The sequence below is a fragment of the Fundulus heteroclitus genome, chromosome 12, assembly GCF_011125445.2.
Source record: "Fundulus heteroclitus isolate FHET01 chromosome 12, MU-UCD_Fhet_4.1, whole genome shotgun sequence".
Taxonomy (NCBI): Eukaryota; Metazoa; Chordata; class Actinopteri; order Cyprinodontiformes; family Fundulidae; genus Fundulus; species Fundulus heteroclitus.
In genome coordinates, this window is record NC_046372.1 from 28071727 (window position 1) to 28093817 (window position 22091).

The 22091-nt window shown below is 41.5% G+C and overlaps 1 protein-coding gene across 1 annotated transcript in view; it reads right to left on the minus strand.

Annotated features, from left to right (window-relative positions):
* Positions 1-1154: 1154 nt before the first annotated feature.
* Positions 1155-22091, minus strand: part of hs3st1l2 (heparan sulfate (glucosamine) 3-O-sulfotransferase 1-like 2) — a 54427-nt gene continuing 33490 nt past the window's right edge. Inside the window, exons 2-3 of the mRNA XM_012879808.3 lie at positions 5098-5553; positions 1155-2433 (exon numbers count right to left, since the gene is read on the minus strand). Of these exons, the coding sequence (XP_012735262.2) occupies positions 1768-2433; positions 5098-5406 (975 nt within the window). The 5' untranslated portion in view covers positions 5407-5553 and the 3' untranslated portion in view covers positions 1155-1767. The remainder of the gene's footprint in view (positions 2434-5097; positions 5554-22091) is intronic.

The following is a 22091-nucleotide window of genomic DNA, read 5'->3' on the forward strand; positions in this document are numbered from 1 at the left end:
GACTGAAGCAAAGTGAATGCATTTATTAGGACATAGAAAATAACCTACAGATGCTAACAATAACACCATAATGGCCTTCACGTATGAAGTATATGCAAATGTACCGTTTAAAAAAAGGCTATATATATATATATATATATATATATATATATATATATATATATATATATATATATATACAATGCTGTGCTAAAGTATTTCTACCCCTTTGTCACATTTATATATATATATATATATATATATATATATATATATATATATATATATATATATACAATGCTGTGCTAAAGTATTTCTACCCCTTTGTCACATTTTCTCACGTTATGACCACAAACTTCAATGTTTTCTTCTGTATTTCATGTGATGGACCAACATAAAGTAGTACACAATTTATAAGCAGAAAGAAACGGATTCAAGGCTTTTGCTTATTTTAGTAAAAAAAAGAAGCAAAAAGGTTTATATCTAGTGCCATTGCTTGATAAAATTACTCTTTATTGCTTTTATAGCTGCAAAACTACAGAAACTGAGCACCCCCATCCTTTCTTCTGCACCAGCAGAATAAAAAGCATCCCCACAGCATGATGCCTCCAGCACCATTAGTGGGGACGTGTGTTCAGGACGATGTGCATTTAAAATTTTGCCAATCACACGGTGTAGACCGGACGGTTACATTCTGGTCTCATCCGACCAAAGCACCTTACTCTGTATCTTTGCTTTGTAACTTGTACCAAACAGTAAATGACACTTCTTAGTCATGACTCTCCAGTAAAGGCCAGATTTTTGGAGCGCATGACTTATAGTTGTCACATCAAGAGGTTCTCCCACCCGAGCTGTGGATCTTTGCAGCTCCTCCAGTTACAATGCACTTCTTGGCTCCTTGTGGGATTAATGCTCCCCTGGCCCAGACTTTCTGTTCAGGTGGGCGCCCATGTCTCGGTAGGGACATAATTAGTAACTTAACCCAGCTGACCCGTTAGGTGTGTGCTGTTTGGTCTCTAATGCTTTCATATGTATTCATTGGGATCTTAAACTACACACATATGGACTCTGTTTACTAATTAGACGACTTCTGAATGGGATTAATTGCACTATATTTAATTTTGGTGCATTAGAATAAAAGGGCACTAAATGCCAGACTAAGTTTTTTTAAAACATTTTTAAAATTATATAGAAAAAAAATTGATGTCCCATGTTTCCTCTTCAAACTGGCGTACTTATTGGTTTAGCACATATTAAAATACACTCTTTTGGTTGTAATGTGAAAAATGTGAAAAAGTTGAAAAGGTAAGAATACTTTTAGAAGACACCATCTATGCTAAGCTTTAATTAGACTAATGGAACAAAAAGAACAACATGATGAAAAAAGTAGCGTTTTACAAAGCTAAAAAGATTTTTACATCATTTTAGAAACCAGAGGAAGAGCTTCTGCTCTGAGAATATTTACACTGATTGACTTTAATGCAATTTGGTCATAGTGCAACAATCCAACATTGCAACCATCTGCTCAGTTTTTGTCCATTTTCTGTAACAACACCCACACGAGGACTAACAAGTGGTTAAAGACGCTTTAATGGCACTGTTGTTGCAGCTTCGTCATTTCTGAGGAGGCACCAGCTTGGTTTGAGTTTTCCGTCCCTCGTCCACATGTGTGCAGCACGTTTGGCCGCATTTACACCTGAGTAGGTATTCAGAAATCATCAACCATTAGAAAGACAGTTTCCCTTTCCATCGGTCCCTGATTGTTAGCATCCCTCAGGAGTTGTTGCATCAGCACCAGGAAAACGACCGTCCCACCATCTCAAAGAAAAGCTTGTTGGGCTTCCTGAAGTACCGGCAGAGCTTCTTTAAGGCCTGCGTGCTCAGCGGAGCGTGCGGTCTGCCTTTGGACTCGTCCAGGCACTTATCGTGTCCAGCAGACAGGAGGCAGTAGAAGCCCTTGGTGGTGTTGAAGTAAAAGTTGTTTGGGTTTATCCTGGGCGGCAGGTCCAGAAACCGCTCTGCCTTCCTCAGCTCCGGGAAGGGGTCCCGAATGAGAGCGTCGCCGTCCACCACATGGATCTGCTCCCTGGGGAAGACCTCCAGCCAGCGGGCCAGATGCAGATGGTAGAGACTCCTCTGCAGAGCCTTGTACCCGTGGTTGATGTGGCCCTTGTGGAGCAGGAGCTCCTCCAGCGGCTGGTAGGGCTTGTGCTGCGTCAGGCGGTTGTGAAGGACCTGGGTGTAGTCGGAGACCAGCCTCTCTGCCGGGTCCCTGACGATGAGCAACAACCGGACGGCGGGGTTCATGTCCCACACCCGAGCTGGAACCTGAGGAGCCGCAAAGTAGCCGGGGGTCTTCTCCACCGTCAGCTGGCCAGGGAGGGTGAGGGGCATCTGGGCTCGGTACCAGGCCAGGCCCCGGCGGAAGTGCTCCTCAACGTTGAAGTAGTGCACCTGTGAAAGATTTATAAAAGATGAGGATCAACAAACCGTTTTTATTCACCATGAGCTCTCTGGACACAGATATAAATCAATATTTGGGTCGATAAAGTGTCAAAAAGCAGACAAGTTCTGGAGACTCACATCCTGCATCTCATTAAAAAAATATCAAAAGCTTTCATCCGGTGACAAGTGCAGCTTGATTGGTTGCGGTTCTTGAATGATTGACGTCCTGAGTGACTGCCTCCATCTACCATCCCATCACGCAACCAAACTCGACTCCTGATGAAGCCCATTCAGCAAAATGAATGTTTACCTTTCAAAAGGCGGCCGGCATAAAACTATCTGGAGATTTAGTTTGGCTTTGACAGTTAAAATCCTCCCACAATAATTAAACCGCTTGACAATGGTCAAGGTTATTGTTTAGGAAAGTTTGAATGTGACTGTTTTGGCATGTGATACTTAAAAATGTTTACAGCTACTTTGGTTTGTGGGTAGTCCAGTGTATGAGTTTTACTTGAATATATCGTATATAAAGAGTAAAGCGTTTGTCAATACTTGACACTTGTCCCTATAAAGGTGCATTCACATTGAGCGTAAATGTAGCAGGCTGAGCAACACATTTCCATGGTAGCCCTGATACAGGTGCCTCACGGGAGCGACATGCTCCAAAGTGGCGCAAAGGGAGGCCATAGAAGCAATTCTAGCGACGCAAAACACAAAATTTTGGTGATTAAAGTGTAGCCAGAGCGACACGACATCTGCGAGGGATATGAAGCAACGGTTGCTGGAGTCGAAAAAGCTGAACCTTTGTGTCTTGTCGCGCCACGACAACCAATCAGGAACTGGATGTTGCTGTGACGTGGGATGAAGGACTGCAGCAGAGATTAAGTTTTCATTCAACGTTGGTGATGTGTGGTTGGCCTGAGTTGCATGACTCAACCAATCGTTACTACTGAGACAAGTCCAGAAAGTCCAGAAAGGATCAAGCCTGGAAAGAGTGAGTGAGGAGACAGGAGTGGCAGGAAGTAAAAGTTTCACTAGATGACGCCATTGTACTGCTGTATTTCTAGCTTGTCACCCATTGTGCAAACAGCCCGCGTTAATGTCAGGCGATCATTGTGGCGCCAATGTGAACGCACCTTTAGGGTTGTCAAAATACTGATACGCTGAAAAGTATCCATACTGAAACGCTGCATCCAGATACAATAATAAGTTGCCATGGTATCGATACCAAATATTTTAGCATATGAGGCAAACGAAGAAGTGAAACTCAAAGATCTGGACAAGCCTGTGAGCAGACGGTGCTTTAAAGTGGTGACAACCAAGTCAAGCAGCACAACAAACTTGGCCAAACATCTCAAGGACCGACATCCCGGCCTTCATGATCAATTCCGTTCATAATTGAATTTAATAAAGATATTACTGATTAGCGAGACCAGTGGTCCGCATTAATGTTGTGTGATTAGCTGTGGCTAGCATGCTACTAAGCAAGTGTGCAAAAGAGAAAAGTCACATAAAGTCTAGATGTGTTTCAGTTATTGGTGTGAAACTGTGGAATGAATTGAATGATGAATTTAAGTTATGTCCTTTCTTGGTGAACTTTAAAAGAGCTTTAAAATGTAAAATGATAAAATCTTACGCTGCTATGTAGATCTATATATGTACTATGTACTTGAATTTGAATTTGAAGAAATCCTGGTAGGTTGTAAGGTAAAAAAATAGGGTAGGCAAGAATAAGCTTTGCTTCGGCCTATTCCTTTTTTGGTAAACTGTGGGTTTGTCTATTGTTTTTTTTTCTTTTTTTCTTTTGCTGTTACTTGTGTTTAATGTGGACAATTTACCAAAATAAATAAAGTGATTGATTGATTGATTACATGTGGGCTATTGATTCAGCATTGATTTGCACACTTATTTAACTAGCATCTGTGATTCTGTTGAGAAAGCACGTTCCATGTTGAGATTGAAAAAGGTGAGTTTTTCATGATAATGAAATACTTTTTGTGCCTTTAATTATCAGTCTTTTTTCAGCCTTGTGGTATCGAAAATGGTAATAAATATAGAATATTATCCTGGGGATAGATACCGAGTTAGAAATGTTAGTATCATGAACAGACTTGTCCCTATACAAATAAATAAATTCAGTTTAAGTCAAAAGTGTACATGTTGAGCCAACAATAGGAGGCGGACTGACTGGTCTCTCAGTACCGGAGCGTGCTCACATTCCTACTGCTGTAGAAAACTCATATGGCCTTTAGGGCTGCTCTAATCCTACAGACAGCTGCTTTTAAGTTTTTTATAGATTTTACTTTAGGACCAGAGATGTGTACATTTTGCATGGCGTCGTTTCAGGTAAGTAATTAAGTAAATACAGTGAGCTATGGGCCTGTTCAAAAACACTGAAAGGGCTTTACCAATAATTTTAGATATGAATAAGACCCTCTTTGGCATCTGGTTACTGGAAAACGTGCCTGCCACAGTTTTTTATCACACTGGCCCTGAGGCTGGCCAAAACACACAGGAAAGGTCAAAATCTTGGACGAACTGTCTGTGATTTCTCTGTGCAATTTCTGGAAATGACGAACGCACTTAAAGATGACTAAAAATTGACATAGTTTACGTCATAAACCGCGCAGCAGCACACCGCTGTCAGTTTCGTCCTGATGGGACTGTTTTTACCTCCGCCTTCGCCACCTCCACGTCTGGGTGCAGGTTGAGCATCTCCAGCAGGGCTCTGGTGCCGCCTTTCCGTACGCCGATGATGATAGCTCCAGGCAGCCGCTGCTGGGTTGCATTGTAAGGAGATGATGATGATGATGATGATGATGATGATGATGAGGAGGAGGAGGAGGAGGAGGAGGAAGAAGACTGAGGAGGAGAGTGAAGAGGCGAAACGGACCCCCCGGTGCGCAGATCCCTTAAGCAAACAGAGAGCTGAGTCTGCAGCAGGAGAAGCACCAACAGCGCCAGCAGCACGGTCCACAGCATGGTGCCCAGCACACACACACACACACACACACACACACACACACACAGGTGGAGCGCCGGCTAGGAGCACACGCTCATTGAGCTCCCACGCAGTGCTTGTTATCCGTCAGCAGGGGGCCTCAGGAGGATGCTCCTCAATTTAACAACCTGAGACAGGAGAAAAATGCAAAGGTTAAAATCTGCCTTCGCTGCCTGGCTCTTTACAACCACCACACTGCTGAACATAGGCTTGTTTCATATTGCTTGTTCCCCCCCTGTTACACAGCCAAAATGCGTTAATTTTAAATGCAAATAAGTAATAAAAAAAAAGCAGCAGTGCTGAAACTTTCAGGTCAGAACTTTGGAGCCATGAATGTTTTAAATGAGGAGAGAAAGCATTTGGTCATTTATTGTCAATACTGAATCATAAAAAGTTTGCAGAGGAGTTTCTAAAACAAATGGATGCAACAAAGCTGCAACATTGCATGTAAGTTCAAGAAACTCAACATTTTCCCTGTTTTAACGCTGCTATTTCTGATGTATAATAATGCAGCTGCTCTTCATCCCCCAGCAGGATGCAGATGTTTGACCGGACCACTCCTGCCAAAGTGTCATCCACGGGTTTTCCTTTGAGTGGAGTATCGCCACCATTAGGATTATATGTGTGCAGTCACGGTGCAATTTTTTTTTATCTCTCATTCTGTAGCTCTGTACACATGAGCTCATTCAACTGTTTTATAGTCTCATCAGTCCACTTTAATGGAGCGTATTTATGAAAAGTTCGAGCTCAGGCTGTGGAGCCGGGATATGATTATGGCCAAAAGGCGTTAAAATATTAATCCATGTTGAAAACACAGAGAGAGGAGATGCCCTGAAGATGAATGAACCTGCTTGTGAGGTTCAGGGTCTCCCTCTGAGCCCGCTCTCAACCACTTTTATGAGAGGATGCAGCTGCAGATGAATGTAAAAAGACCGCAGTATCTGACGAGGAGTTTGTCTGGACACATTTTTAGTTCTAACAAAGCATATTTTTGCAAACGCATGAAAAGGTTTCTGCTTTTCTGTCACACATTGCTTTTTTTGAAGCTGTGAATCTAAAGTAGTCTTGTCTGATGCATGACACAGGCATCATTATCCTAACTCTGATCTACAGTTTTCCTCTATCCTTTATGTCATTTTACTTTGTTGATTGTTTAACAATGCATAACAGGAGACGCATCTGTGATTTCATTGTACGTCACATAATGACAATAAGACTGTTCTAATTCTAATCCTCTGAAACGAACAGCTGCTCAATTGAAGCCTTCTGCGGGAAAAGCTGCAGTTTTAAAGTATTTTATTGAATAATTGCGACCCCTATCTGCAATACAGAAACCATGATATGTGAGCAATCAAATATCAGGGGAAAATTTCTTGCAGCGGCAGCAAACTTAAGCGGTACATAGATTCTGACTAGAGGAAATCAGTTTAAAGTCTTCACCACATAGGGATGTTCATCTAGTTAGGTTTACTCAACTCCTGATTGTTTTTTCTGGAAAGAAAAGGTCTATAAACTATGAAAGAAAGGCATTTACAGGGTTGTTCATAGACAGGTGAGAAAACTGAGAAGAGGATTTCATCAGGAACCTCTAAAAATCAGCATAGATACCGGATCCAGAATAAAGGATTAAATTTACAAGAAGCAGATGGTACAAGTGGCGGCATCACGAGTGGTGTGATCTGTGGTTTTGAATAAGATCACGAGTTATATTTACAAAAGGCTGCTTGATCACACATCAGCTCCAACTTTAGGCCACTGTGACGTCTGTAAGCTTCACATGGCAGAGCGGCTGCATGATAAGTTAATGGGCCTCATGCAACAGAAAATGCAGCTCGGTTTAAACTCCTGTAAGTGCAGGTAACGCTGTCTGTAGCATGTCGGTGTATGCTGTGTCGCTACTGTTGGACGCTCTGGAAACTGCCAGATGGCTTTAACGATTGGAAAAATAAATCCCCTCTAGAGCTCAACCCGGACACGTCTGCTTCTTTCAAACTGGATTACACCCATCAGCGATCTGCATGTGCTCCAAACTGCAACCACATCATCACCATCACCAGATGGGATAAAAGAGCAGAAACCAGAAGATTACTGCAACAAACAACGTTGAACCATTAATGTTAGATTCATTTATTTTTTAAACCCAACTGTGAGAGAAGCATCTGGGTTTCTGATTCTGTTCAGTTCAGAGCCACGTAGTTTATCTTGTAATTTATTACCAATGCAAATTAAAAAGGTTATGGCTACAACCTTTTCATTGAGACGCTTAACTTTAAATAAAAAAATAATACATCCAGTTAACGTCTAGAGAGCTGCAGAATAAAAGTATTTTACTGAAAAATAAATATATAGCATATACATGATTCTTTTCTACATTTGGACAGGTCCCAAATATATAAATTATTTTCCTGTGGTTATGACGCCAACGTTGACACGCAGGGATTCTGCATCAATGCGAATAGTAGGTTGAAGTCACGTGAGACAGAGCTCAGGTGTTGCCAGATCACAGTAGCGCCATGATAGCGTTGAGAAATCGCTTCTCCTTGGCGTTTACATTTCTCACATTCAAGCAGACCAAAAAGAAACAAAAATCATCGGTCATGTCTTTGAGCCTTGGTGCCGACTTATGGAAGGAAAGGGGCTCAGAAGGAGGTTGCAGCTTTCCTTCTGGACAGGTAAGTTAAATGTTGGCTAATGCTAACCATGCTAATACCTCTGGCATTTGGCCGTGTGTGCCGACTAATGGCTGGGGAGAGTTAAACGTGTTGCTATAAGTTTTTGTATATTACAGTTTTACTTTGCTTGGGCTACTAGGTGAGGTGCAGCGCCCGCTGATTGTGATATAGCAATCGGAAGGTTTTTGGAACGCTTGGTTTTCCAGTCACAAAAACATTTGGATGTCCTTTTAGCCCTGCAAAAATTTTATTTTTCATAAACGGTTACCTTTAAATAGTTCAGTTACATTACCCTGATAAACTATTTCGTCTGCTTAACCTGTGCATTAATTTAAATGCTTATAAAAATGAACATATAATTAATTTTTAACTGTATACAACAATAAGGGCAAAAAAACAAGATACTATGAAGCCATGTAAAAATCTGTAAATGTCTTGTGACAACAAATATACCAACATGACAGTACCAAAAATGTCCCATAAATCTTTAAAACACTTTTTCAGTTTTACAAAGATGTTTTCTCTTTCTTGATGTAATGTCAGTGTTTTTTGAGTGGCTCAGCCAAAGTTTCCGGACTTGAATTTGGTTAACAAATGTGTAGAGGAAGAAGGTAAGGGTTAAAATGACAAACTTTGTCATTTTGTATGTACAGAGTGCATACAAAACAAAATTTTGTTGCATACAGCTTACGACAATGCAATGAGATTACAATTGAAATAAGAGAACATTACAATATAAAGTGCAGCAGTGATTAGAATGTAACAGTGCAGGAGAAAAAAAAAGTATTTTTAAAAAAGTGCGCAGAAGAATGTTTAACAATGTTTGTACTGCAAGAAAATAATGGTGCAAAAAGGCATTAATTTGAAAAGTTCAATGTTGGCAGTACAAAATATTAATGGTGCAAAAATGCAGTAAACGTTCAAGAGCCTATCCTGTCTCAAATACTTGGAGCTCATCACCAGGCATCAATCATCAAAATACCAGTGGAAACACAGCAGGTATGATAAGGTTTTGATTGCTGTAATGAAAGAAGGATATAAATACTTGGGCCCAGTGGCTCTCAGCGGTTAGTAGGACTGCTGCCTTGCTGCAGAAGGTCTCAGGTTTAGCCGGGGCGTGTTCTCCCTGCGCATCCTTAATGTCAGATTCATAGGTTCCCCTTCTTCACGTTTGCATGAGACATCTCTCAGCTTTAAACTTTTGCACACTTTAAAATGCAGTTTGCTGCAGGTGAAATCTCACAGTCTGCTCATGACACATCCATACGCTGCTAATAATTGAAAAGTTTAAAGACATTTCCTGTGGGTTTTGTTTAGTGAACTCCTAAATCCTTCCTTCCTGTCGCTGCTGTTATTATTGTTCCTGCTGTTACCGTACCAGAGCTGCTTTGACGCGACTGAGTTATTAATTAGTGCAACAATGTTCTGGTTCAGAGGAGAGACCCTGTCTCACATTTTTCCTGTAGCGAAGCACTAATTGCACCATCAGGGAGCATCACCGCAGGGTTAGACCTTCTGTGTTATCCCCGACCTGGCGACACTGGCGTCATCCGTCCAGCCTGCACCGTCGCACTGAGGGTTCAAATGGGAACTTCAACGTACATCAGTGCCAGGGGTTTTAGGGTGTTGATGTGGATGTTTTGGTTAAAGAAAAACAAAATGCAAAAGATGTTTGGCCACAGGATGTTCTTTTCCTCATTATAAAAACATTTCCTTCCATTTTCCACTTTATGATGTGGGGAAAATCCACAATAATAATGTTTATTGTCAGATGAACTACTAAAAAAAACCCATTTGCTTTTCTTTTGGGTTAGTGTTCTGTTAAGACATGTACTTTATATCTGTATTCCTCTTCTTTAATAAACTGTGCTAGAATAAGACATTTAGCAAATTATAGATTCATACTTTCAAATTGAACTGATGTGAATAAAGCAATTATAATCCTGAACAAAGCGGAGGTCTGTGAAGGGAAAAAATGAAGCAAAAAACAACTGAACTTTAATTCTAATGACTGGAATGGCACTTAGAAATGTAACATGAAGCGAACGCAGCATCAGTAGTGCAAACTAAGCAGAGCTGAGGCTGAACGGGACTTTAATGGCGTGAACTCGTTTGTTCTTCCTCAGGAAGCTGATCTGCTCCTTTATTCATCACTTTAATTGAGTATTTGGGTTTAGTTTTTGAGCCTTGGTCAGTTAAATTATGGCTCAGCTGAGGTCAGCAAATTGTCATGATTTGTGTTTTGTTATGGTTTATGTTAATTATTTGATTAATTAGTTCACTCTCCTGCCTTAAGTTCAGTTTCTGTTTTGGTTTTTTTCTTGTTTGGTTTCTATTATAGCTTGTGTTCTGTTTAGCCTTAGGTTTAGGTTCTGTATCAGTTTTGGAACAGTTTGGGTTTTATTGTGGTTTAATTTTGTTTTATGTTATCAGTTTTTCTGGCCTGCTCCCATCACCTCTGTCACCAGCCTTAATTCAGTTCACCTGCCAGCATTCTTTCACCTCTTAGTCACCATCCTGTCACGCCCCTTCTCCAGTCACCATCCTATCAGCTTCAGTTTTCTTCCAGTCACTTCCCTTCCCCTGATTAGCTCCACCCATGCCAGTAATTAGTTTCACTCCATTCACCTGCTCACTCCCCTGCTTATACCTGCCTCTGCCCCCTGCAATCGGCCACATGCCCATGGGTGAGTTTTGTCCAGCAGTTCCTGTTCCCTGTTATATGTTTCTCCTGCTTGATCTGACTACCTGCCTTTTCCCCCCTTGGACTGTTTATTTACCACTAGTCTTGTTTTTGTCTTACTTTTCATTTTTGCCTGCCTGTTTTTCTTGGTTCCTGCTCACACTTGTGTTTGGAAATAAACTTTCTTAAAAACCGTACCTCTTGTCCGGCTGAATACTGAGTCCCTCTGTCCCCGATCATGACACAAATATTGTTATCCAGTAATGAATTTTCTGCCCTCTCTTTTCCCAGGTGTTGTCCAGGTCAAGTTTATTTGTGTAGCGCACATCAGCAGCGAGGCGGTTCAAACAGAGCAGAACCAACAGCACTTTTTTTAATAGTAGGAAGTAATGGGTTTCATCTTTGCTGCATCAGCTCCAAACTATTTGTTGCGGATTTATTGTGCGTCTTAATACTTTCATGGGAAGATGAATGCAAACTGCTTAATAGCTTTAACCAACCGTTAAATTTTATTGCTGCTTTTACCGAAGCACTTGACCAGGAAGCTGTCATTTGATTGTCCTGCTCTGAAAATTGATCTCATAGATGTGGTGATGCTAAAAAAAGGATCCTGGATCAATGCGTGCAATGGTCCACTTCCTGGTCAAAGGGGTTGAACATCTTAACCTGCTATTGTGATTAACAACAGGGAATGCAGATGTCACACTGCAGTGCATTCTGGGTACCTGGCAAACATTTGGCAGGTACGCTCAAAGGTGTACCTGCCCTGATGCAAAAAAAAAGAAAAATGGAGGGAAAACCTGAAATGAACAGTTATATTCACCAGGAGAGAGTCTGTTATCAAGACACAACGAGACTTTTGATTGGTTTGGACAAAAAGAAACTCATTTTTTTCTTCTTTTTCTTTACTGTTATCAATAGAACCTGTCTGTTTTGGGTTTAAATTTCTAACAAAGCTAAACAGGTATATTTGCCTTTTTATATCTTTTTCCCCTCTGATGACATATTACAAGCCTGTCTTAATTACAACACAAATAATTCACGGAGAGCAAACTAGTTTATTTGCCATCATTTTAACAGACTGAAAGTCCAGCTTTGATTTCTGTGAGCTCTTATCATACTAGGAACTGCAGGAGCAAACTGCAGACACTGGTGGGAACCCAGCGACCAGGACAGGCCCGGCGCCACGAGGCCGTTGCTCCCTCAAATGAAACACACCGGCCCCTCAAAAATAAAAACTATAGATATATTAAAAATAATTCAATTAATGTTTAAAAATCAGAAATACAGCATTTTCTACCACTTCTAACATTGTATGTGAAAAACCCAACATTCTCAAACAAATATATGTAAACATGCAGGCTACATGCTCCCGCTGATCGTTTACGGCGTTTTTTTGATGTATGTAATCATTGTCGCCAAGTCCGCTTATTATAAGCAACTTTGGGCATGTTTTTTTCTAAAGTTGCTTGTCAATTCTGTCAGTCACATGTTGCTGTTTTTTGGGCTTGTTTGAGAAAGTGAAGTCGCTTATTTGGGCTTTAAAACAAGTGATGATAAAAGACGAGTTATAAAGAGAACAGCTTTCACTGCTGCGCTACACACACCGAGTATAACCGGCTGAAATATCCCTCCATGTCTCCGTGATCACAAACCCATAGACAAAATATACTAGACGCCTCATTACGTTCTGGAGCGCATCCTGCGTCGCCGCCATATTGGACGGGTCTTTTCTACTCGAGGCTGACCTAGGAGCTGATGGGAGTAATTGCAGAGGGAGCAATGTTGCCCGTATTTTATGCAGTTTGCAATAACTGGTGATAACTGCTGAAAGTAGATCACGCGGTGCAGATCACCATTTTGGGCTGAGATTGGTTCTGGAGATGAGTTTTTACGCGCTGCTAACATTGCAGAAACCCAAACCATAAACCACAATTTAAGGGCTATTAATTTGTTGTCTCTTGTATTTGACAAACTAAGGCTGAATCACGTTGCCAAATGAAGGACCCTGGAGTTACCGCTGCTTTTGGCCTTGTTTTTATAGCGCTGGCTGCTTGTTTGTCTCACAATATCTGGCAACACTGTATGCAGTCAGCTACCCAAATTCCTGAAAAAGCCAACTGTGGCTGCATAGCATAAACGAGAAAAACTCAAGAGACTGTTGGACACATTGAGACCGTTTCTGTCATTCTCTTGTGGAATTTCTGCATAAGATTGGCACTTGGAAAACAAGTAATGTGAAAATCGTAGCTGTCGTACTTCATGAAGCTGTTTCAGGGCCGACATTCAGACTTCTGGCCTTTGGGACGCACAAGCTTTCAGAATCGGAACTGACGTTTCCCACATATAAAATGCTCCGAGCTGAAAACACCAACCTCATCCCTGCAGTTCAGCTCATCAAAAGCACATCTGAGGTGTGAAGAGGAGTTTCTAAAACGTTGGTCCGCCAGTGTGGCCGACGCTGGCACTATGTTTCCCCCCAAAAGACAGCGGCAGGAACATGAGTCGCTGCAGCACTGTGCGGTGGAGGGACACTCGGCCGTCACAAACAGGATACCAAACAGGATGCAAGGAGGCTGTTTTATCAGGATGAGGGTCTGTGGTCTTGGAGAGATGGCCGTGCATTTCAATGCACAGAAACACAAGTAGGCTGCATGGAAGCTTGGGAACTTAAACCCTGAAAAAAATAAACCATTACTGCACCTAAGAAAGATCGAAATGAATGAGACTGCGTTTACCGTTGTATGTCAGTTCTTTGGAAGTTGGTGTGCCATTCAGGGTGCTGAACCCAGGGGCGTAACTGATGGGGGGTACCAGGGGGACATATCCCCACACCACGAATATGTTCCCTCTGTCCACCTAACTTTTCTTTCCCCAGACGCTACGACCGCTTTATCCGTCATTTACATGTTTTAAACAGATCATAGGAGAACTCTGCTAACACCATGGATCACAGACCATCACACTGTGTGTGTGTGTGTGTGTGTGTGTGTGTGTGTGTGTGTGTGTGTGTGTGTGTGTGTGTGTGTTTTAATGTCAGGATGTTCAGCAAACCTTCCAGAGCCGGCAAAGGGCAGAAAACTTCTTTTTCCAAATAAACCCTGAATGTTGAGTAATGCTGTCTCAGATAACTTTAGCTAAACGACGACAATACATGGCAGTATGTCATGTTTAGAGAGTTAGGTAAGGAGAGGCTACAATTTACTAAGTAAGATTTATTTATCTGCAAGGGGAAATCAAGCAGGTATCAGGACAGTGTTTTTACAGATATTTCAGAATAACTCTCATTATCACTGAAATATTTTAACCTGTATTGTAGTAGTTAGCCCAGGGAGAAGGCCTTGTGTCAGGGAAGAGACAGAGCAGGGGTGGACCATTGATTTGTTAAATATTTCTTTTAAGATATTATTTGACTTTTGCCTTATTTGTGGTCTGAAAGGAAGCAGGAATATGTGATGCCATTTTTCTTTATCTTGATTAATTTTGCATATCTGTTACATTCGACTAAAAAGGGGGATTTGTTTACCGTTGTGTCACTCTCTATGTGCATTCCAATAAAATAAATTATGTTTGCTATTATCCTGTTACCTTGTCACACCCATTCCATATGAAGGGATAAGTAATAGTTTTCTTTTAGGAATGTTTTTTGTAAACCAAGTATCTCATGTTAATAGTTTTAATTTGGCATCTAATGATCTGCCTACTTGCCCTGTAGACGTCAGAGGGTTGTTTTGTCAACTCAACTACAGTTTGGCAGCTAAAACCTTAGATTTATGTCAATTTAAAGAACTAAAGTTGGTCCCTCGGTGCTGCACTGTGGCTGCTGGTGATGATGTGGATCCTCAGTCACTAAGGAGAGGTGCCATTGAAAGAGAGAATGATAACTCACTCAACAGACCTCTGACGAAATATGCCCCCCTCTCTTCTGAGATGATGGTTACACCCACCAGCTGTTGGGCAACTTATTTCAGCATATTCCACTGTTTTGGATGCCATGCCTTTGGTCCAAGCAGCATTAAAAGATGCCCTGACATTTGGGGCCGTCACAGCTTCGTGTAAAAACAGCTATTCCACACTGAGGAACATTTATTTCGAGCACAGACGCACGGTGCTACAAAAGGCGAAAAGCAAACCTGAGGAGACTGGCTTATGAGAAGGACCTAAGACGAAAGTTTAAAGTGGAGTAGAAGGATCTTCTCCTGAGGAGATTTAACTCATCAGCCACAGGAAGACTGCAACTTTAATAATAGTCCATGCATTTGTTACCTCAAGGCTGGACTATTGTAATGAACTGGTGAGTAGCTATTCATAAGGACCTTTAAAATAAACAAATGCCCGTAAGCCATCCAACATTTAAAACAGCAATCAAGTTCACTTTTTAACAAGTTGTTTTAATTTGCTTTTACTAGTTTTTGCTAAACTAGTCCATGCATTTGTTACTTCAAGGCTGGACTATTGTAATTCTTTACTATCAGGAAGTCCACAAAATGCAGTTCAAAGCCTTCAGCTGATTCAAAATGCTGCAGCAAGAGTTCTGATGAAAATCAACCAGAGGGATCATATTTCTCCTGTTTTAGCTTCCCTTCATTGGCTTCCTGTTAAATCAAGAATAGAATTTAAAATTCTTCTTCTAACGTATAAAGCCCTTAATAATCAAACTCCATCATATATCAGAGCTCTGATTACCCCGTATGTTCCTAACAGAGCACTTCGCTCTCAGACTGCAGGTCTGCTGGTGGTTCCTAGAGTCTCTAAAAGTAGAATGGGAGGCAGATCCTTTAGCTATCAGGCTCCTCTCCTGTGGAACCAACTCCCAGTTTTGGTCCGTGAGGCAGACACCCCGTCTACTTTTAAGACTAATCTTAAAACTTTCCTTTGTGACAAAGCTTCTAGTCAGAGTGGCTCATGTTACCCTGAGCTACCTCTATAGTTATGCTGCTATAGGCTTAGGCTGCTGGAGGACATCAGGGTCTAATTCTCTCTCTCTGCTGAGTTCTACTGTTCTCCAACATTGCTTGTTGTTATTTCATGTTTTGTTCTGTGTAAAAAAATCTTCATAGAAGGTACACCTGGTCTGGCGTTCTGTTAACTGTGACATCATCCAGAGAAGACGACTCACCCGCTACTACCATCTAATGTAGAACAGATTACTAGATCAATGTGTGCTTCTGTGCTTTTTTATCTCTCTTGTTGTGTCTCTGTTCTGTCTTCTGTAACCCCAGTCGGTCGAGGCAGATGACCGTTCATACTGAGCCTGGTTCTGGTTCTGCCGGAGGTTTTTCCTTCCCGTTAATGGGGAGTTTTTCTTCCCACTGTCGCTTCATGCTTGCTCAGTATGAGGGATTGCTGCAAAGCCATGTACAATGCAGATGACTCTTCCTGTGGCTCTACGGTTCCCCAGGAGTGAATGCTGCTTGTCGGGACTTTGATGCAATCAACTGGTTTCCTTATATAGGACATTTTTGACCAATCTGTATAATATGATTGATTTGACTTTGTAAAGTGCCTTGAGATGACATGTTTCATGAATTGGCGCTATATAAATAAAGTTGAATTGAACTGGATTAAGGTGGAATTTAAAAAGAAGTGAAAAATGTTCTAATCAAAAAGTTTATTCAGGACCATGTTTGTGTTATTTGATTCTAGCCTACATATCAGCAGATATATAATTACAGTTTTATTGGTAACTGATGCTGCATGAACGCGCAGTTATTTCAGATAACTCAATCCAGCGATACTAATCAAAAACAACAGGTGTGTTTGAAGAACCCAGTTAGCCGGATCAGGATTAACCAGATCTTGGATGTGTCATTTGATCTCGGATGTTTTAAGCAACGTACCCTGGAGGTAAGTCCATTATTAAATCAGCTTAGTATTATCTTAAAACCAAACCCAGATTAAAGTGTTTGATGCCAAAACAAGAATTAGAAATTGATGCATGCCTTGTTTTCAGTAGGTTAAATTACTGCAACTTTACTTTACTGCTCCCTGTAATAGTAATAATAATAATAAAAAAATCAATCAGGCAGCTGCAGGACATTCAAAATGCCGCTGCTAGAGTCCAGACAAACATCAGGAAAACGGATCATATCATATCAGGTTATTAAATCACTGAACTGAATCACTGAATCCCTGCTTATCAAAGGATGGATGTTAAAATGCTGCTGCCAGTCTATAAAGCTCTAAAGGGGCTTGGGCCAAATTCTATTTCTGAGTGGCTTGTCCAGTATAAACCATGTAGATCCCTCAGGTCTTCAGAAACATGTTTTTGTTATTTTACCCGGGACCAGAACCAAAGGAGGCTCCTGAGCTCTGAAACAAACTCCCTGAAAACACAATGTGTGAAGAAACTGTTGCTTTAAATCAGGACCAAATACATTTTTATTCACTGCTGCTTTTGATTACTGTGTGAAATATTCGTTTCTTTTCTGCATATTATTATTTGTATTTTCGTTTTGTTGCCTGCAACGTTTTAATGCTCCTGCGTTGGTATTCTCCTGCTGCCTTGCTCATGGATCGCTCATGAATGCTGTTATTTAAATAAACTTTCCTCGCTGCTGGTATGACGTTTGCACCATGCTTCAAATTCTTGTCAACCAAGCATGTGCATCCAGCGTGCAAAGGCCTAATGCAGAAGCACTGACTGCTGTCATCGTCGACACAACATGGACCACCCAGAACCTCGGTTCACCGCCGTAATCCTGCAGCGGAGGCTTTGTGAAGGCTCAGTGTTGCGCAAGAACGTGTGAAAGTGAGTCCATTTATGGGTTCAGTTAGGAGACTTTTGTTTGGAAACCATTGAACATAACTTAAACTCCAGCTGAGAGACGCTTTCCCCGGAGTCATAAGACCGCACCGTGTTTGAAAGGGAACTTTCTGTCGATTGTGTAACTTTTATGGCAACGTTTAGCTTTTTTATGCAGTTGCAACATTTTCCCTCGGTCTTCCTTTAGACACGTTTATCTATCCTTTGTGGGCACCTGTCATTTATAGTATATATATTTATAGTATATATATATATATATATATATATATATATATATATATATATATATATATATATAAACTCGACAAAATAAACCGAAGATTCATCCCTGAATCATTAAAGCTGATACTGTTACTGTGCAGAGCCTGCAGCAGGCAGGGAGTGAGTCTTGCTGAGGGTTTACACCATTTCTTAATCTATTAATATTTAACCAAGAAACCGGTGCATTTTAATAAGCTAGAATATCATTTAGAAGTTAACTTACTTCAGTTACTAACATTTCAAAAAGTCAAAATTGCTTGGATCCTGCACCCTTTTGTCAGCATACTTCGTCTTCAGTGATCTGCTGTGCCCCCCCCCATCAGTGACTCTGGGCTGGACAACTGTTAGGTCAGTAGACCACCCAAATATTGAGAGGACAATAACCTCACATTTCTGTGATAGCAATAATCTTCATAGGCCTTATGTTATACTCACTTTTTTAAAGAAAGGGTTTTGAACAGAAATATAAGCTTTAAATCTGTCACTCTGTGCCATAAATGTACAAATTACTCCTTTTTAAATTCTACTTTTAAATATATCAACTCTTGGATGATATTTTAATGCATGGAGATGCTCCTGTACTGTAATAAATTTATTTAAAGGGATATTTTTGAGATTAAATCTATTTTAAACATCTTGTAAGGGAGTGAGCGGTTCGTGTGTCAGCAGCTCAGACAAAGACAGACGCCTTTAGGGAGCTTGGTGTGTGTGCCCGCTGCATGGAGAGACACTTGTCTCGTGTTAAGTTGCTGCGTGAATCCCTTGTGACTTCTCTGTAAAATGGAAAATCCCCCTGCCTTTACTCCACCGCTCTTTCTGACCTTTTCCCTCCGTCGCTCATCGCTCACACCCTTCTGCTTCTTCCCCGTTGCAGATTTAGTCTCCCCCTGAACTGTTTTGGATGGTGCCCTGTTTATGCGGAGCCGCTAACAAACCCCAGCGCCATGCTAATGGAGGATGCCCTGCAGCATCCTCTTAGCTGCTCATTAATAAAACACAAGCAGCACCTTCCTGGCCTGAAATATTTTTTGACTGAATGAACTTTTAATCTTGACAAACACGAAAGGAGACAAGAGTCGAATACAGAAAGGAGGAACGGCTCTATGCACACGTCAAACCCAGACAGACAGCGAGTGCTGATTGGCCCTTGATGCTCAGCAAAAAAAAATAAGGTTAATGTTTGACCCAAATACAACCGCATCGCAGTTACACCGAAGACAGGGAAGCACAGTGGCTGTGAAAAATGAGGATGATTTCACCTGATAATAAACCTTTTCACCTTAAAATGCAATATAGTTTTCACATGTAAAGACATATCATGTTTACACAATGCATCTTTTACTATTGAACAGATTTTAATCAGCTGGGAATCCCACCACTAGTCATTAAGAAGACATTAAAAATGATTTTGTTTTAAATGGGAGCAAAAGATACGCATTTATTTCAAATTGCTGTCTCTCTTGGAGGTAAATCATGTGGTACAACATGATAAAAAAATCCTTTTCATTTATCCAGACAGGCCAGGGTTCCAGCTGTATAATTTAGATGCGTTATATTGAACAGTTATTCATTTGGACGCTAAATAAGCTGTTGTTCTGTAAATTATATGGGTCTGTTCATCTGCGCTGCTTCAAATATAAACTGTTGAATTAATCAGACGGGTATCTGGAGACGTTGAAGGCCATATAGCAGGTTGTCCAAACTTTTAGCTTAACTTTAATCTTTTTACATGTGTAGATTTTTATTTATTAAATAAAAATGCTAATTTAATTTCATTATGAGTTTAAAAATTGCTTTACTTATTTAGGAATATAAAAAGCATCTCAGACTTTTTGCCTCACCAAAAGGCAGAAAGTTTCTGGTATTTTTGGGTCAACTGTTCTAAGATACTCTTAGCATTGGAAACAGGGTCTGGGTCACTTTTTCTCTAGAAACGCTCCCTGCATCTTGTCACCTGCCTGTGCTTGTCAGTCCGATTTGTGCTATTCTTAAAGTGGAGTCGAGAGCTGCAGAAATCCCACTGAGGGCCACAAATGGCCCCAGGGCTGCACTTTGGACCCCCTGCCATACAGTGTTGTTGTCATATTGAGGTAGAAACCTGCGTTCCTCCTTTGTCAGGCCGCATCACTTCCTGGTCCAGTATAGCTACTGGTCCTTCCTTTTTACAGGTCTGAAACCTCTCCTTGTCTCGCGTACTTTGCCTTCAGCTCCTTCTCCAATCTTTTTATTAACTCTGCCGTCTCAAACCTATAGGCTACATCATAAAAACCAGTAAACCCTTTTCTCCAATCCCACCTGGACTCTCCTTCTTCCCCCTCTCTCTGTCTCTCTTTCTCGACCACTGCCTGTTGCTTTGAATAGCTGAGCCAAGGTACAGAACAGGATTCACATTTCACCTGTCTGCTCCTTCACAGATATACCTGGGTAGGCAGGTTCTGACTTGTTTCCACTGACTTTGACTCTTTTTCTCTCTAGACAAGGGGTCACCAACCTTTTTGACACGGAGAGCAACTTCATCGGCGTTGTGTCATCTGAAGGATTACCTGCACTGACCTTTAAATTAGAAGAGTCAGAGTTCATCTTAACTTCATGTAAAATAAACATATTTTTCATGCTTTGTTATAGATATTGTCATGTTTAAATCTATATAAATGCAAAAGTGAATAAACAGGAAGAGTGACGGAATAAAGTAAAATTTTAGGTGCAGCTCACTGGCGTGTCGTGCCATTTTTAGAACAGGCTCGTTGGCGCCACATGTGGTCCTCAGGGGTGGGGGTGGGGGGGGGGTTGGGCTACTATGTTGGTGACCCCCACTCTAGAGGATACCTCTGCTTCTCCAGGCTCTCCTCCACCTCTGTTAAGCTCCTCCGGGTTAATTAGTCTCCCCGCTCGGCCTTTGTTCTCAGCTGCTGCACATCCCTTGACAGACACCTGTTTTCCGTGTCATTACCCACACCTGCCTCAGTATGTAGGCTCACCTGCTGGTGAAGTTCTGTTCCCTGTTGCTCCGTTAACCTGTTTTCTTTGTACCAACATTGTTCTGTTTGTTATTCACATTAAAGTTTTATTACCTGCTCTACGTTTGGGTCCTTCCTAAAACAGAATCATGACTGTAAAACAAAAAGGCAGAATTCTGACTTTAGTCTCGGACTTCTTACTTTTTTCTCAGAATTCTGAGAAAAAGTCAGGATTGAATAGACTTTTTTTTTTTTTTGAATGGCCCTAATCCTCTTCCGTACTTCAGTAGCATCAAAAGAAAGAAAAAAAAAGTCCCTCGGGTCAAACAGTCTGACATTGGTAGATTTCCAGAAACTTTGCCTGTCTTTCTTTTCCCCATATGAGCTGCAGGTTCGGCCCCTTCAGCTCTGCTCAATGAGCCTCACATGAGTCATAGCGAGTCCCCGTCTTTAGCTTCTAGTGATTCACATTAGGCAGCGTTGAATGAGAGGACAAACAACAACAATGCCAAGGCTGTTAATGATGCATGAACCCTCCTTAATGGCAAACATGCAAACTTGGAAAGAAGATGGAGGGAAAACAAAAAAAAGAGGAGGAAGGTTGGAGTTTAATTATCTGTGAAAGGCAGATGCTGCCATCTGCTTTTTGGGACGAGTTGTGTCTTTTTGTGTCTGCCTCCTGTGTTTGTGCGAATGTGGGCGCAGAGCCTCAGACAGCATGTGATTGCCTGCGATCCAACCTCTCGGAAATATCTTTTTACTGAGCGGTGGTATTTGGGGGGGGGGGATTATCCTGTACAAAGAGACAGGGTGGTGGGGAAGGAGGAGACTGGGTGGAGGTGCAGTGTGTACGTATGGCAGCAAGGAGATTGCTCCTGGTAGGGGGTTTCATGGCAGACCGCTTTGGGCTGCCAAGCCTGTAGCATCACAAAGGCTGAAAAAGTGTGATAAAACTGTCTCTCATCATCCCTTTTCATTCAGCCATCCTCCATCCAGTTCTTTACTCTGTTTACGTTTCCCCCCCGACCATTTATACATCCTTACCTCCAAACTTCCATCACAGCCACCATTTCTCACACTCCCCTGTTTCCTCTCAGCCAATCACCAATGCTGATTGCAGCAAACACACTCGGAGATGATTGCCTCTCCGACTAACAAAGGAAATGTAACGAGGCTGCCCCTATTTCCCTTCCTGTTCCCATTACCCGCCTGGAGAGGAGATGGCCGACACTCGGAGGGGAGTCTGTAATCAAAATAGATGGAGCCATCAGAGAAAGAGACGTGAATCGGTCATGCTTCCAGAACGGGACAACCGCTGGCGCTCTCT